The following is a 15,329-nucleotide window of genomic DNA, read 5'->3' on the forward strand; positions in this document are numbered from 1 at the left end:
TCCTTCAGGTTCCAGCTAGTATTCTTACTGCCTTCCTGCTGAACTTTCTGAACTCTATTTACAGATTTAAAAACTGTTTGCTTCACAATAGGATTTATTAGTTTCTTTGAACTGATGCTGTCTATCTGAAGCCAGCTTTCCCATTTTTACTAAATATTGTTCTTCCCTTATTCTAACCTGTGGCTGTATTCTGTTAAAATACATTTTTGTATGTCACAGATTTCTGTCAGGGCTGAAGCAAGACTGCACGTAATACTTACTATTTTCTGTTAGCAACAGACTTCTGCTACCCTTAGTTTTCCTTTTATACCTACCATCTTCAACAACTATTAAATTTTAAAATATATTTGCTAATAAACTTGTCATAGCACACATTTGTCTGTTCAAGGTCACTTTTAATTCACATTGCCTTCTGTTGCAATTAAATCTCAGTAGATCTCAATCTAAAATTGTTACTCTTCAGTGGTTGTTAGTTTTGTGAAATGTCATTCCCAAAAACTCCAAATATTTGATTAACTGTTTTCCTAAAAAGTATGTAATTCTAAAGATATAATTAAGTTGCTAGCTCCAAGAGGTTAGAGGCTATCTTAGAAGAATAACAAACAATAGGATTTTAAAAATAACAGAAAATATAGAAAGATTGTGGGGACTTTTTAAAAAGCAGTTTTAAGTGGTTTGCTTTATTTTGAATTGTATTTTAGTTATTTGACTTTAGTTATTGACCTGTCCCTATTAAATTGCTTGTCAGAGCATTCCTTCACACCCACCTATGTGATTATGTGATGCCTCAATGACTAATGAGTCTGGTCATTCACAGGAGACACAAAAATAGTGGGACAGCAGAGTGAAGTTTATAGAATGAGGATTGTAAATAACATGTTATCTTCCTTTTGATAGCAAAGGAGAGGATAAAGGTGTTGAAAACAGGGCAGTAATAAATTGGAAGACAAGACAAGCCTTTTATTTGTGACCCATTTATAACAGCATATTTGAAGAAAACTAGTCTGTTTAAAAAAAAACAAAACAAAAACAGTTGTGGATGAAACTGGATACTAAATATAACAGTACTTCCAATGGCAAAGCTAAATATCAGCCTTCATTCAATCTGTAATTATATCAGTATTTAGGTTTGTTAAGGTACTAGCTGTTGTATTCTATAGCCCTTGGTGTAACGAGTAGTAGCAGTTTCTAGGACTATGAATTATTTGGAATAGTAATTATGTAAAATGATTTGCAAATAATATTACCATTTCAGATACAGTTCAAGAAACACAAACTCTTTGTAATATATGTAAACCTAGATAGAAGTTGATCTCCTAATCCTATTAAATGAAAAGATAAATGTATCACTTCATCATGTTCCGTTTTCTGCTTTGTATTTTGGAAGAAGAGTATCTCCCTGTTCCCATATGATCCTTGTGCATTGCCTGCTCATCAAGACCTTTTTGGACCCATCAAAATTTATTGCACTTCTGACATACATTGCACTACATTCACTTTGTTGGCATCTCTGAGACCCTGTATCTGCTGTAGGGCAGGAGAGTGTCATTGATGGTATTTTCTTGCCATTTTATGAGACTCTTGTGAGGGCTTTGGTAAGCACAGCACCCCCTTCAATACTATCAGCACTCACTGCAGTACTACAAATCTGAAATATCCGCTGACATTTCTTAAAGTCCCTTAAAATTCTTATATGAGAATCCAAACCTTGTGTTTGGCTGGGGCTTTTAAACATGTCACTATAATGTCCAATGACAAGCTGAAAACAAAGCCGAAAATGAGAGTGATGCTGTTTATCCAAACTTCATCTATCTATATTTTATTATCTTTATTATCTTTAATCAAGTTCCAAGCTAAACACAGAATCTTATCACGTTTAGTGTATCCAGTAATTCATCAAGTTAACTCTTGGAAAAGCTGCCTCAAAAGTAAGGGCCAAACAGAGGTGAGGGTCATTTTTCTAACTGTTGACTAGTTCTGACTAATTGAGTCATATTTTTAAGCTCAGTAAAGATTTTGTTTAAAAATTCAACGGCTGGGGTGAAAACTTAAACATAGCATCTGTTGCAATATAGTAGGAAAATATAAACCAGGCTGCTTGCTGCTGGAATGGATTTGCTGAACTTGACACACTGCCCCAGAAGATTCCCATCTGACTGCACTCACCAGGACTGCACCATTCCAGACTGGTTATGCCAGCAGAGAAAACCAAGGAGTAAGAAAACTCTTCATGTGTCTTTCCTGTTTAAGTAGTGACATTTTTCTACTTGGCTACAAATTGGATCTACCAATTTTAAAGCAAGGACTTTTTTCCAAACCTCTGGGAAGGAGGTAGGTCTAGAACACTTCTTCCCTACTTTGAGCATGTTTATGCTTTATTTTATTAATGTTTTGTTGCTCTTTGGCAATAGATAAACTTTACTGGGATACCAACTTGTGCCAGTCTATCTGCTGCTTACAACCACAGTCTTAATACTTGGCAGAAAGGAAACAACATCCAAAAAAGCCTCCCAAAAAAATAAATCCACAATGCAACTGTTAATGAAAGTCTTCTAAATTTAAACCAAATTCACAATCAGTAAGAGGATGTTGCTATCTCCAGAGTGCTATAATACAAAATAAGTCTGCAGGATGGCGGCAGGATTTGGGATCTATTGGAATGTGCTGTAAAATTATCACTGAAAAACGGCAACTTGCAGGTACTGCAGTGGTTTCACAGGGGATTGAGGGGCTGCTCCTAGAGTAAGAGTGGAGTTCAGGAAAGTTGTTTGTAGGTGCTGTCTGGCACAGCTCCCGTCTGAGTAAGGAGTTCATATTGTAATTATCTAGTGTTAGAATCTAATAAAAATGACTGGGGGTCTTAAGCCATTTTTAAATAGTGAAATACAACAGACCTTCCTGAAGGGGATTTTTTGTTCCATGTGAAAAAACCCAGACCCAATCCACAAGTGAACATTGTATTGGGTGTTCACAAGGGAGCTCGAGCAGACACCTGCAGCTAGGCCCTGGGCTGTTTCTCACTGCTGCAGAGCCAGAGAACAGGAATCAGCTCAGGTCCACTGCTGAACCCTGGCTGGGTCTGGGTGTGTGTGTGGCACACAGGTCTGGTGATGAACTCTGCAGCAAGGAGAAAGACAGGACAGAGGTGCACTGTCACGGTCTGGTTCTGGCTCAGGCCCAGGATGCAGTGACACCTCAGCTGACCCTCTGCAGCCAGCTAAGATCTTACAAAGCAAAGTGGATCTGCCCTGTGCTTTGCCAAAGAGGCTTGGCTAGAGAGCTGCTGGCCTTGAGGGCAGAGAGGAGGTGTTGAGTGTGAGTGTAGCTGACTTCTGGCATGCTAAGGAAACATTCTGAGAAATCTGTCTCATGATACCTTCGATTTTTCTCCTATGGGACTCCAGCCACCACTAAGTTAAACTCAATGGCCAGCATTAGGCTACTAGTTCAAGTGCAGATAAACAAAAAGTAATACAATCACCTTATCAGCATGCATAGATGTGCCTCTTAAAGCAACAGGTTGCTTAAAAGTAGTCATAAAGACTTCTCTGCAATATGTTGTATCCTGACTCATCCACTTTGAGCAGCAACTTCTAGAATTAAACTGAGATTAGTTAATCTGAATTCCGAGAGGCATTTTTAAACTCGCAGAATTTCTCTGCTTTTATTCAGGCAAACTATGAACTCTCTGCATCAGTGTTTCCATGTGGAAAGGATCTGCACTGGTTCTGGCCCTTCCATGTAGTTTGCAATAAATCTCTAAGACCTAACAAAGTCTATCTCAAATTTCTGAAATAAATAAAAAGAGAATTCTGCTGAACTTCCACAAAAATACGCAGGGAACATTATTCAAGATAGCTACTCTGTAAGAGCAGCGCAGGAGATTTGTCACTGCACCCACCTTTTTAAAAGACCGGGGAAGTAATTGCAATAGCTCTAGGTATCAGGGTCACTAATTACAGAATCTAACCATCAGAGGACCAACTGGGCAAAAAGCAGCAGAGAATGAAATGGGGAGTGGCAGAGAAGAGGAAGGGTTATGGGAGGGCAGCAAGAAAGGCAATCCAAAGAGCTACTGATGTAGAGGTAACAATAACAGCAGCAACCACATTGCACACTGTAGTGAATTGTAGTGGACAGGGTCTGTGACAGAAGAATGGCTCTTACTCTTGGCTTCAGAGGGATGACATGAGCTGGCTTTCTCCCAGATCCACAGCTTTGCTGAGTTTTTCCAGCCACACCCACGTAAGGTCTTTCCACTACATGCCCCCTCCCTGCCAAACTGCTGATATTATTTTGGCCGGCCCACACTCTGTACTCATGCTTTCCCATGCACCAGCATTCCTGGGTCGCTGGTACTACTGGGGTGCCTGTAATGGTGGCTGAAAGTGAGGAAATGTCCTAGGAATTGAGTGCAAACTACACAGAAAGCTGGTTTCTCACCTCCCTTTCACCCAGGTAAACTTTTGAGACACACACAGAGATACACACATATTTGGAATGGAAAAAAAAATGAATAGTAGTCTGCAAATGAGTTTAAAAATTATGTTTACTTGCACATACACATAGTCTGTGGATTTAACTGATGCATTAGGAAAAATGTACCATACCAAAATGTTTGTTCAAATAACTTTGAACCTTGGTATTGCCTCAGTTCTCTTTTCTAGTCTGTTCCTCTCATTCACACACTGTGCTTTGTCAGCTACCCCTTCACAGCAGCACTGACAGAGATAACACCTCATTCTGCAGTCATCCTTTCCTTTCAAGAAAAACATATGCTATTCACTCTACCTTCACCATAAATGGGGCTGTGAAACAGCTTGACTCCTTAGCTAGTTTGCTCCATTTTACTGTTTTAGTTTTTATTTAACCTCCAGTTCAACACTGCTGGTATACTGAGGAACTCCATTAACTACTCTTATGTGAACTAGTTCACATTCACTGTCTTTTCAAACTATTCAGTCTAAGTTATCTTGCCATAAAGCTGCTGAGAAGCAGAGGAACACCTGAGATTTATTGGGCAATGCCATTCAAACTTTATGAAAAACAGTTGTTTCAGGTAAACAAATATGTTCTCTTCCTTCATAGGAATGTGTTATTACACTGCCTCTTGCTCCCCTTGCTCTTTGGTCTGAAATACCTGCTAAATCCAAAAATTAATGGACAGGGCTTTCTAAAGCATGGGGAAGCATAATACCACAAAGCATCTGTTTATAAAATGAAACAAAAGAAAGAAGCCTAACTTCATTTTAAAAGCACCACATATACTGCACTGGAAACAAATCAAATGGAAAAAATGTTGAACATTTGATCACAGAAGAGTGAATCTGTGCATGCAAGACATTTTGTGTTCCTTTTAGACAGTGACTGAATGACTCTCTTTGCTATGTGGGTTAGTATCTGGCATACAACCAGCAGTCCATTATCAAAGACATGAACTAGAAAGTCTATATCTTAAGATAGATGCAAATCAAATCCCAAACCTTAAATCTGGGGAATGTTTCCCACTGAATATTGATGTGCCAACTGAGATTCTGAAATGTATTTCAGATTTTGGAGAAATTAACCTACTCATTCCAGAGATGTAAGGCTTTCCTCAGTAGTTCTAGGATGGTGGTACTGGTTGTGAAGTGGCTGATTTGATTGTATTAAAGAGGTGTTCTTCAAATAGAAAAATATTTTTAACCTTTTTTTTTTTTTCTCATTCAAATACTTGAATAAAACTGAAACTTTTAAATGGACAATTTATGTCCAATATTCACTTAGTTTTACTTTTACTTTAGCTTTGTGTTTTATATGAAAGAAAAAAACAGAACTGGAATGTGAGAGAACTTTAAGATATAAGAACTTTAAGACTCCACTGGGTTTATATATACATTTCTGTTAACACAGAACATGTGCTCATCTCATTAACAAAATCCTGTTATAAAATACTACAACTGAAAATAGCCAGTACTGGACATAAACTCAGTTAATGTGTCCTATAATATTCAATCAACTCCCACCAATGTTTACACACAGAAAATTCATAAAAGATACTCTCCCTTGAATGTCTGATCCCACTGAGGGCAAACTAGAGTTCAATAAGCTTTAAATGAATTAACATTCATTAGTTATGAACAGAACATGGAAATGCCATTTCTCTGCCCTCTCTTCCCACCCTCCCCCATTTCTAAATGCCTCATTATAGGTCTCATCTACCTTGTATGCCCCTTTGTTTTTCAAGTATAGTCTGTGTTACCAAATTGGACAAAATAACTAAAGCTTTTTAAATTAATAGAATTAATTTACAAATTAATCATAGTAAGAGGGATCAAAAGTTAATATTTTCCTCAATAAATAGAGTGTACCATCGAAATGATCCAGAAACATATGAAGTCCTGCTGTCACTTACCTGACTGCATTTTGTCCTTACTTTCCTGCTTTTTGTATGATTTGATTACTCTATAAATACCGGGGCGGGGGGGGGGGGGGGGGGGCGGCTTATTATTTTAAATTATTTATCTTTCAGGTCTATTGTCTGAATCACAATCAGCTTTCTGTTGTGTTCTTGCATTGTCTGCTCTTGTATTCATCTGTTTCTTTCTGTCTAGTACATCTCAACAGACAATGAAACTTAAGGGTTCTGAACAACCATGAAAACTCTGTTTTTCCTTCTTACATATATAGAGCATCAACAGAATAGTGAAATTCTTATTTAAGAATGAAGTCAGGGATCACTTTGTTGCAGGCAGTCTCTTCCAGTAGTCCAGTGTCACACCATCTGTGACAATGATGGCCACTATGTACTGCTGAAATGCCATAACTGGCAATGTGGGATTGCCTCTTCCTGGAGTTTTCTTCATAGCTGATTCATGGACAAAAGGAAGGTGTTTCTTTTCTCTCATCAAATCTATATCCCTTGCTATGGGGTAACCAATAAACTCTGCTTTCACTGTTGATAAGCAAGAGAGATGTGCATAATTTTTGATGGTGAAGCATGTCCTCACTGAGGAAAAACTGCCAACATACTTGCTGCAGCTCTTCCTGTGCAGATATTAAGCAGCCCACTTTAAATTCAAAATTTCTATTTTGTTTTTCCTATCAGGAGTTCCAGAAAATGAGGCAAGGAGCAGCAGAAAACTCTGTGGCTTCCTAGTCCTTTGAACATGAGTAAGGGATACCTACAACTAACCATAAGCATGTCAGTCTGGAAGAAAGAATAAAAATTTTATCTGGTTGTCTGGTCACTATTACTGCCTAAATAAACGCCATCTGACTAATGCTGCTCTTCTGCACATAGTTTTGGGATGAAGAATGTTAAGCTTTAAAACAGCTGCTGTTACTGAAAATAGTCTCTTAGTAAGAAAAGGCTAGTGCCTGTGAATGCAGTCGATCTGCCTCTCTAGAGAGCCCTCTTTCACTTAGCACACGCAGAGTTAAAGTATAGGTGGAAGAGGAGGTGAGAAATTCCACTGACCTCCCAGCAACATAGTTTTTCATTAGCAGCATTTCTAAAACTGTTAGTAATTGTTAGTGGGCATCTTTCAACCACTTCTGGTACATCTTCAGAGCTTGAATTCACAGCCCAGTCTGGAAATCTGGAGCTACAGACTGCAGCCAGATAGACCCTGACTTAGTCTGAGCCTAAAGCTAGTTTGCTTCTAGTCCAGCCACCCTGAGCAGCCAAACCTGCACTATTTATTCACCCAAGCAAGGAGCTGTGAGATTTAAGCTACTGATATACTTAAAGTCAGGCATATGTTTAGCTCCTGCTGAACCAGAAGCTCAGGTCTGAGCCCGTGCACCCACCCTCCCCTTCCAAATTATTGGTTAAAGAGTAACATGATACAGAGTAATTAGCATTACAAGTTTCTTTTTCCTGTTGTAAGGATCACAGACCCCGATGGCAAGGAATAAGGGGAGCTTGTCAGGAAAGGTTGTAAACAGGAGCAGAAATTTGAAAATATTGTCACTAACTGAAGCAAATAAAATGTCCCTGCATCTCTCCTCTTACATTCATGGCAAGGTCAAATGTTCTTTGTCAAAATCTAAACAAAGCATACTAATTTATCACTCATGTTTCTCATGCTCTTCAGTTATTTTTGAGGAAATGCAGTTGATGTTGGTGAGTAACAGTGACCTAGCTCAAACTATACTGGATTGTCTTGTAACAAGGTACCAGATGTCTTTTGCACACAAAGTTCTTTGCTAGGCCAAGAGAAGTGTAAACAACTAGAATAGAAAGCTCTTCTCTCACCGACAGTGTTAAGAGTTGACATTAAAACTCCACAGTTACTTTCAGAGCAACATTTTGAGCACTTTACCCTAGAAGTTATAAATGCTTCTCTGTGTCAAAGTCAGCTGTAAATAAAATTTATTCTAATGTTAGCCATAAAATGGGGAAACATAGAAGTTTTTGCATATTAGCAGCAGTTACTTGTTTTGAATGCCATGTGCAGGAAAAAATATTCTGAGATATTTCCCCTATTTCTTCTCTATTTGCTAAAGGCAAAAGTTTGTCATAAAAGGCAAAACCCAAACTGTTTTCAAGGACCTTGTAAGCACACACATTTCCTGAGGAATTTGTGACCACTGAAGCTATGTGCAAGTGGCCAAAAATCCTGAGGAAATGCCGTCATATATTTAATCTCAGAGCTTCAAAAAGTTACTGAGAAGGCTATTTCAGTAGCATAACACTGGACAAAGAAAAGTATCTTTTGTTTGCTTCTACAGTGTATCAACAAAGCTTTTAGTAGAGACCCAGATTGCAAAGTTCACTCAATAATACATAACAACAGACATCCATTACCAGGACCTAGGAGCATTATAATGCATAGCAATACTTCCAAGGTAAAAAAGGGCTTGGGAGGAGAAGGGGTTGGAAATTCAAGCCAAATGGAGTGACTTTGAAAAAGACAGAAGTGTTCAGACATTACACTGAGGTAACCACTGAGGTAGCAGTTGAATGCTTAAAAATATGCATAAACACAGTTTGAACATTGTCTTCAACACAATTTATGCCACAGGTGAGTTAACAGGAACTGAACTTGATTTAGTACCTGAAGGCTGTGTCCTCCTACCATGGAGCTGCCCCTAACATACCACAGCTGCAATTTTGCTTGAACTGCATTCCACATATTTCCACAGTCAGCAAACATCAGACCTTAGGGATCCCATCCCTTCTGATACAGAGGGAGAAGGATCTCCCTGCCCCTGTGAAGACAGGAGCTGGAAAAGGAGTTGGAAAGAGAAAATGTAAGCAAAGGGACACTGAGGCAGACAAGAGATATTCCACCCTCCAAAATAGTCCCACTATTCTCTACATGTCAAATAGCAGAAAGAGCTCACAGATGTGTGGCTTCTCCCAGCTGAAGGCTGTAGGGGCAGCAGCAGATCACCTCCCACTTTTTAGCTGTGGGAACATTCAGAAAGCAATGCAAAATACCTGTGACTGCTTAAAGGTAGAAAGAGTGCTAAAGAACCACAGATGGGTGAAGAAGGGCAAAGAAGCTAGGATGATGAAATTGTCAAGGCAGGAGATTAAAAGGAAGGAAAACTCCAAATAGAAAGGAAGATGAAATGAAAAATTGCTGAGGAGGTAATGAGGGTGTATGGCCTGGGTGAAAATTAGTGCTGTGCAAGAGGGAATGAGTTCACCTGAGGGACTCCTCAAATGAATTAATATTTCCATGATACTCACATACATAAGGTCCAGAGCAAGACAGCTCAACTCCAAATGTCTGCTAAAATATGATCTGTCAATTTTAACACTTTCCCTTAAAAATGGACTTCCATGCATTGAAACACAGTCTGGTTAAATGAAAAGATCTTATCAAAAGAACACTTCTGCACACATCCCCAATATATCAAGGAAGGTGAGCCCTACATTTGGATGTCATTCTTTGTGAAGGAGGTTTATAACATGAATGGTTTTATTTACTGCTACTCTTCACCATTTCCTGATTGTTGCTTTCTCAGGTTTGTGTTTCTAACACAAAGCCTAATTAAGTGACTTACTGCTTTTTGAGTGGATGTACTGCAGCTGAAGAGATCTGTTTGTAAGAGATTAGAACTGACTCAGAGAGCCACCTATGAAGCAGTGTTTTGTCATACACACTGCTAAAGTTTTTCAGTTTGCCACCTTCATCTGAGTTTTTCCTCTCACATCTTTATCCCCTCGTAACGATTTGAGGTGCTAAAAAAATACTATCCCAGGTGCACCGATCCTTTCTTCAGTATTTTACCCAACAAATCTGACAGTAAACTTTTTATTAACGATCCTAAATTGTGTGTTCTTGGAAATTGTAGTGAAAAGAACTAACAACAAAAATTACAAAGGAGTTAAAACACAGGCAAGAGAGGGACATACCTGTATCCTCTCAGTGAGAGTTTGTGCTCAGGATGGAGTTAAAAGCAGACTGTGAAGAATAATTTCTCAAAGGCAAACACACACACACAAACAAAAAGACAGAATGGGGGTTTTATTTTCTGCTATTTTTAGACACCTAAGTGTCTATCTATCCAGGGCAACTTTTTAAAGTAATGTGATACAACTCTCTTGGGCAGCACTGATTAAGCGATACTTTAAGTATTTCATCTCAAATGAGCACTTTTCTCTAGGGAAAAAGTGAAAGATGTCAAAGACATAAACTGATTTTTGGTCTGCCATTCACATTGGGTAGCTGTTAGAAAGGCATCCCCTTTCTGTTTAAAATTGAGCATGGTTGATCTATGTTCTTACATCCTCTAAAACTCCCAAATGTTGAGCTATGCGCTGGCGCTGTCTTGCTTTTTTCATCCTGATCACTTAATTTCTACAGTTTCTGGGTCATTTGCTTTACCCAGTGCTTTTAATCTCACCCTACATATTATAATTAAAGTTTAGGATCAGGAAGAGGAAAAAAAACCCCATGCAAACACCAATCCCACTTTCCATACCAGACCCTTTCAAAATGCTTTGTTAAGAAGGCACCATAAAATCAATCTCCTTTCGAAATTACTGCTGGTTATAAAATAAATAAACCAGATGTGTGTGATAGAAAGACAGTATCTGCTTTTCAGTTTTTTCCATCATTCAAAGAAGGCAGGGACTGTGACATTCCACCTGGCAGTGCACAGCCGTGACTCACGTTCTCAACGGAAATGTGAGACAACAATAACAGAAGGTAGTTTGGGCATTTTGAATTTCGCAGTTTTGTCTACATCTTAATTCAAGTTATAATTCGTGATGTTAAAAAAATAAAATTCTGCTTGGTTTACCCGTGTATGAATAGGCTCACTTTCTCGGTGAACTCCGGGGTAAAAGCAGCACTCACCCTGCATAGACTCACCAGGGAATTGTGATGGGAACCCTGCAACACCAGAACACGCGCACTGTGCCTTTGCCCAAAACTCTTTATACCGCGGGACAGCGCGCAGCGGGAAAGCTGCCCCGAGGGGAGCTCCCTGCCGGCGGGCAGCCCGCAGGAAGCGGGAAGGAGCGCGGCTTCTCCCCGGGCAGCAGCGGCAGCAGCCGCGCCGGCCGGGGAAACAACTCCGGCGCCTCACGGCGCTGCTGGGCCGGCCGCGCTCCCGGCGGCGACCTTGGCCACCCGCGGGGGTGGGGAGCGGCACTGCCGGGAACCAGCGGGGCTGGGACAGCCCGGCCGGGCCCGGGCCCACAGCGCCCCGCCGGGCTCGGCAGCGCGCCCGCCGCCCCTCCCCTCACCCGCGGGCAGGGCGGGAGCAGCGCCCCGCCGGCGGCTTCTACCTGTGCCGGAGGAGGCGGAGCCGGAGCCGCGGGCCACGGGGACAAAGTTAACTCGGGAAAGTTTACCGTGGGTGGGAAGAGAAAGGCGGAGAGCAAAGGGGAAGGTCGCTCCCGCCCCGCCGGCCGCAGCCGGGGCTCCCCGAGGAGGCGGCCGCAGCGGCGGGTCCGCCCGCGGGGCGCGCTCCGCTTCCTTCGCCCTGCGCCGGGCGCCCCCGCAGCTCCAAGGCCTGCTGAGGTGACCGGCGAGCGGCAGCGGGGCGCGGCCGCCCTCCTGGGCCGCCTCCCCGGGAGAAGCGGCCAGCGCCGGGGACGAGCGCCCGGAGCGGCTCCCGCGGGGCTGCCGGCGGCCCCCGAGCGCCGCGCCGTGCGCCCGACGAGAAGGAGCCTTCTTCGCCGGCGCCTCCAGCGGGACCCCTGCGCCCTCCTCCCCGCGGCCGGCGGCTCCCATGGCTCTGAGCAAAGGGCTGCGGCTGCTCTGGAAGCAGGAGCCGGGGCCGAGCGCCCTGCTGGAGGCGCGCAGCCGCCAGGACTGCCTCTTGCTGGAGGCCGGCACCGTGGCGGCGCTCAGTAAGTGCTGCGGGGGCGGCCGTGGGGGCCCGGGGGTGTCCGTGGGAGCGCGGAGCTGGCGCGTCCGTGGGTGCGCCCCTCTGCCTCTGAAGGGACACTGGGATGCAGCAGGCGATGCCCGGAGCATTGGGGCACTTTCCTCCGTGGCATGGAGAGAGGAAGGGGAGCGCGCAGACGCACGTCCAGTGGGATGCTGGCTGTGGAAAGCGTCTCGCCTCCCTTAACCCAGACCTCCAGCACGGCCGTCCAGGCTTAACCACTTGCTGGCGCATTTGGGTGACCCCAGTTACGTGCCTGCATCTCCAGGGCTGGCCAGCATCTCCTCCCGATCGTGTCCCAGCGCTGCTCTGGGTGTCTTTAGCCTCCTCACCAGCCTCCGCACCAGCAGGAGAGGCCACCCGGCTGCAGGGGGGTCTGGGCACAGGGCGCCTTTAGTGTACAAGACTTATCCCCTACAGCCTTGATTGCGGAGGAGGGCCCAGGTAAAGGAATCGGGTCCGCTGCCTCTTGAGGAAGTTTCCACTTAGCTACATCAGGTGCTAACCAGCAGTGAAGACAGCCAGCTCACAACAGAGATGTTTTGGGATGACTGACTTGAGTTTCTTGGCTTCTTGCTATGTTGCCCCTGTGGTTTGAACGGTATTTGGTTACTTGAGTGTCTGCCTCTTACTGGAGGAGTCTCATAAATGTTCTCAGGGTTGTCTCACCTTGTGCTTTTGGTACTTGTTACACCTGAATTAATGCAATGCTGATGTTGGGGCAGACACAATGCAATGCTAATATTGAGGCAGACACAGAAAAATGAGGCGACTGAGCATGCAAGGGGCAAAAAGCAATGTAGGAGAACACGTTTGTGCTGTGTTCTTAAATTGTTTTCTGCGTAATACCTGTGCCTGCAATCACGCTGCTGTTCACAGCGTTGTAAGGGTCCATGTTTAAGCAGCTCAGACTATTGTAGTAAGATCTTTGTGTACATTGTGATTTGCACAATGTCAGTCACAGTGTCACCTCAGGATCTGGTCCACTGAGCTGAGTCTTCCACAATGTACATTGGCAGGGCATACAGACTAATGCTTGATTTTTAAATGCTGGGGACTTTAGGAATGATGAAACCTAGAAAGGTCATCAAGAGGCAGCTGATTTTCTCAAGAATAGTTGTGATAGTGGGAAAATTTTGACCAGTCATGGAAAAGATGTTATTGCCACACTGTAGGGTTTTTGTTTGTTTTGTTTATGTAATTTTATTGGAGTTTTATATTGTGCAATATTTTGGGGGTTCTGTTTCTTGCGAAATTCTTCAGTAACAGTGGACATACATGTGTTACATTTTTCTAGAGGGGGGTTTTTGTCAGGTTTTTTTTGTCAGCTTTCAGTGAATTGGCAATGAAAAGTCAGTTAGTAGTGAGCAGCACTTTACTCACTTTCCCTGAAACCCTAAAACCTGTTGACATTAAAACTCTGTATTAATATTAATGGGATTTGGTCTGTATTCTGTTATTCTGGTAAAAATCTAAAGCAACTCCACTTTCTAAAGCTAATGTATATGAATAAAATGAAGAGTCCAGCCACCTGTATGACCAGTGGCTGGAACTTAAAATCTCACTAAGTAAAGGATTCATCAACATAGAGTAGTTTTTTTTTTCTCCCAGTGTTGCCATCCTCCATCTGAAGTGCTATGCCTGAAATGATTTAGTGTCTGGGAAATTTCCCAGCCAAAAAGGACCTGGTGGTGCTGCTCAGCATCCATCTGAACATGATCCAGCAGTGTGCCCAGGTGAACAAAGAGGCCAGTGCCATCCTGGTCTATCTCAAAATAGGAGCATATCTGGAGAAGGACAGTGGAGCCAGTGAAGGGTCTGGAGCACAAGTCCTGTGAGGAGCAGGTGAGGGAGCTGGGGTTGTTCAGCCTGGAGAAAAGGGGGTTCAGGGGAGACCTTATCACTCTTTACAACTGCCTTGGAGTGTAGGCAGGTGAGGGTTGGTCTCTTCTCCCTGATAACAAGTGACAGGACAACAGGACATAGCCTCAACTTGCACCAGGGGAGGTTTAAACTGGATGTTATGAGAAATTTCTTTGTGGAAAGGATGGTCAGGTATACAGAAACAGGCTGCCTAGGGAAGTGTGGAACTACTATGCCTGGAAGTGATCCAAAACTGTGTGGATGTGGAAGCTGGGAAACATGGTTTAAACTATGAACCACTGGTTTAGTGGTTGGGCTCAATGATCTTAGACATCTTTTCTAATCTTAATGATTTTGTGATTCTGTGATTATAGAATTTATACAATCTCTCTTAAAATGTGTTAGAAGAATTCTGAAGTAGGGATTTGTATAGGGTAAAAAGCCTGTTTGCCATGCCTTTTGGAAGTCCAGTGTAATGTCTTGAGATAACTACAATTGTGTCTGTGTTGGCATTCAGCCCACTCCATGGTGATAACTTTGTCATTTTATTTAATTTGATTCCTCTATTCCTTCCTGGGTTGGTTCCTGTATTATAGGAAAAGCTAGTTTGTCCAGTGGAGCATGTTTAGATAACTTCTGTTTATGCAGCAGAGGACCAGAAAAGGAGGGAAAACCAGCAGTAGGTATTGTGCTAGTGAATTTAGAAGAATTGTGAAGAGGAAGCCTCACAGCAGGGTGGTAACAGAAACAACATTAATTCTGTTTTGTTTGACTTGCCTTTAGCTTGTTACTAACCATGGAATATGACAGTGAGAGGTTAACATAAACTTTGTATATGTGTGGTTTCAGACATACTAGTCCTAGGATTTTGTTAGTTTTGGCTTTTCTGTCTAGTTTTCTGTTTCTAAAATAAAGTTTTTAAAAAATTGCATACCTGTGGTGAGGAGGAGTTATGCAGCTGTGCCTTATGCAAACTTCTACACTAAATAAAAGCAGATTGGTATACCTGGAGCACTTAAGTTGTACAACAGTTTACGTGATTTTGCAGTTGCACCCTCATGTAAACAGAACTGTAGAGAGGAATAATCATAGATGGACAGTAAAGGCCTGAGAACAAATTTTAGTCATTG

General features: G+C 42.4%; 1 protein-coding gene across 2 annotated transcripts in view; it reads left to right on the top strand.

The window, feature by feature from the left end:
* The first annotated feature begins 11,686 nt into the window (after positions 1-11,686).
* SYNJ2 (synaptojanin 2) overlaps positions 11,687-15,329 on the top strand; it is a 65,428-nt gene continuing 61,785 nt past the window's right edge. Inside the window, exon 1 of one of the 2 annotated variants that reach the window (XM_030269541.4) lies at positions 11,687-12,298. In XM_030269541.4, coding sequence (XP_030125401.4) covers positions 12,178-12,298 — 121 coding nt within the window. In that variant the 5' untranslated portion in view covers positions 11,687-12,177. The remainder of the gene's footprint in view (positions 12,299-15,329) is intronic. The other variant, XM_030269540.4, reaches the window with a different exon arrangement.

Source organism: Taeniopygia guttata, chromosome 3, assembly GCF_048771995.1.
Source record: "Taeniopygia guttata chromosome 3, bTaeGut7.mat, whole genome shotgun sequence".
Classification (NCBI taxonomy): Eukaryota; Metazoa; Chordata; class Aves; order Passeriformes; family Estrildidae; genus Taeniopygia; species Taeniopygia guttata.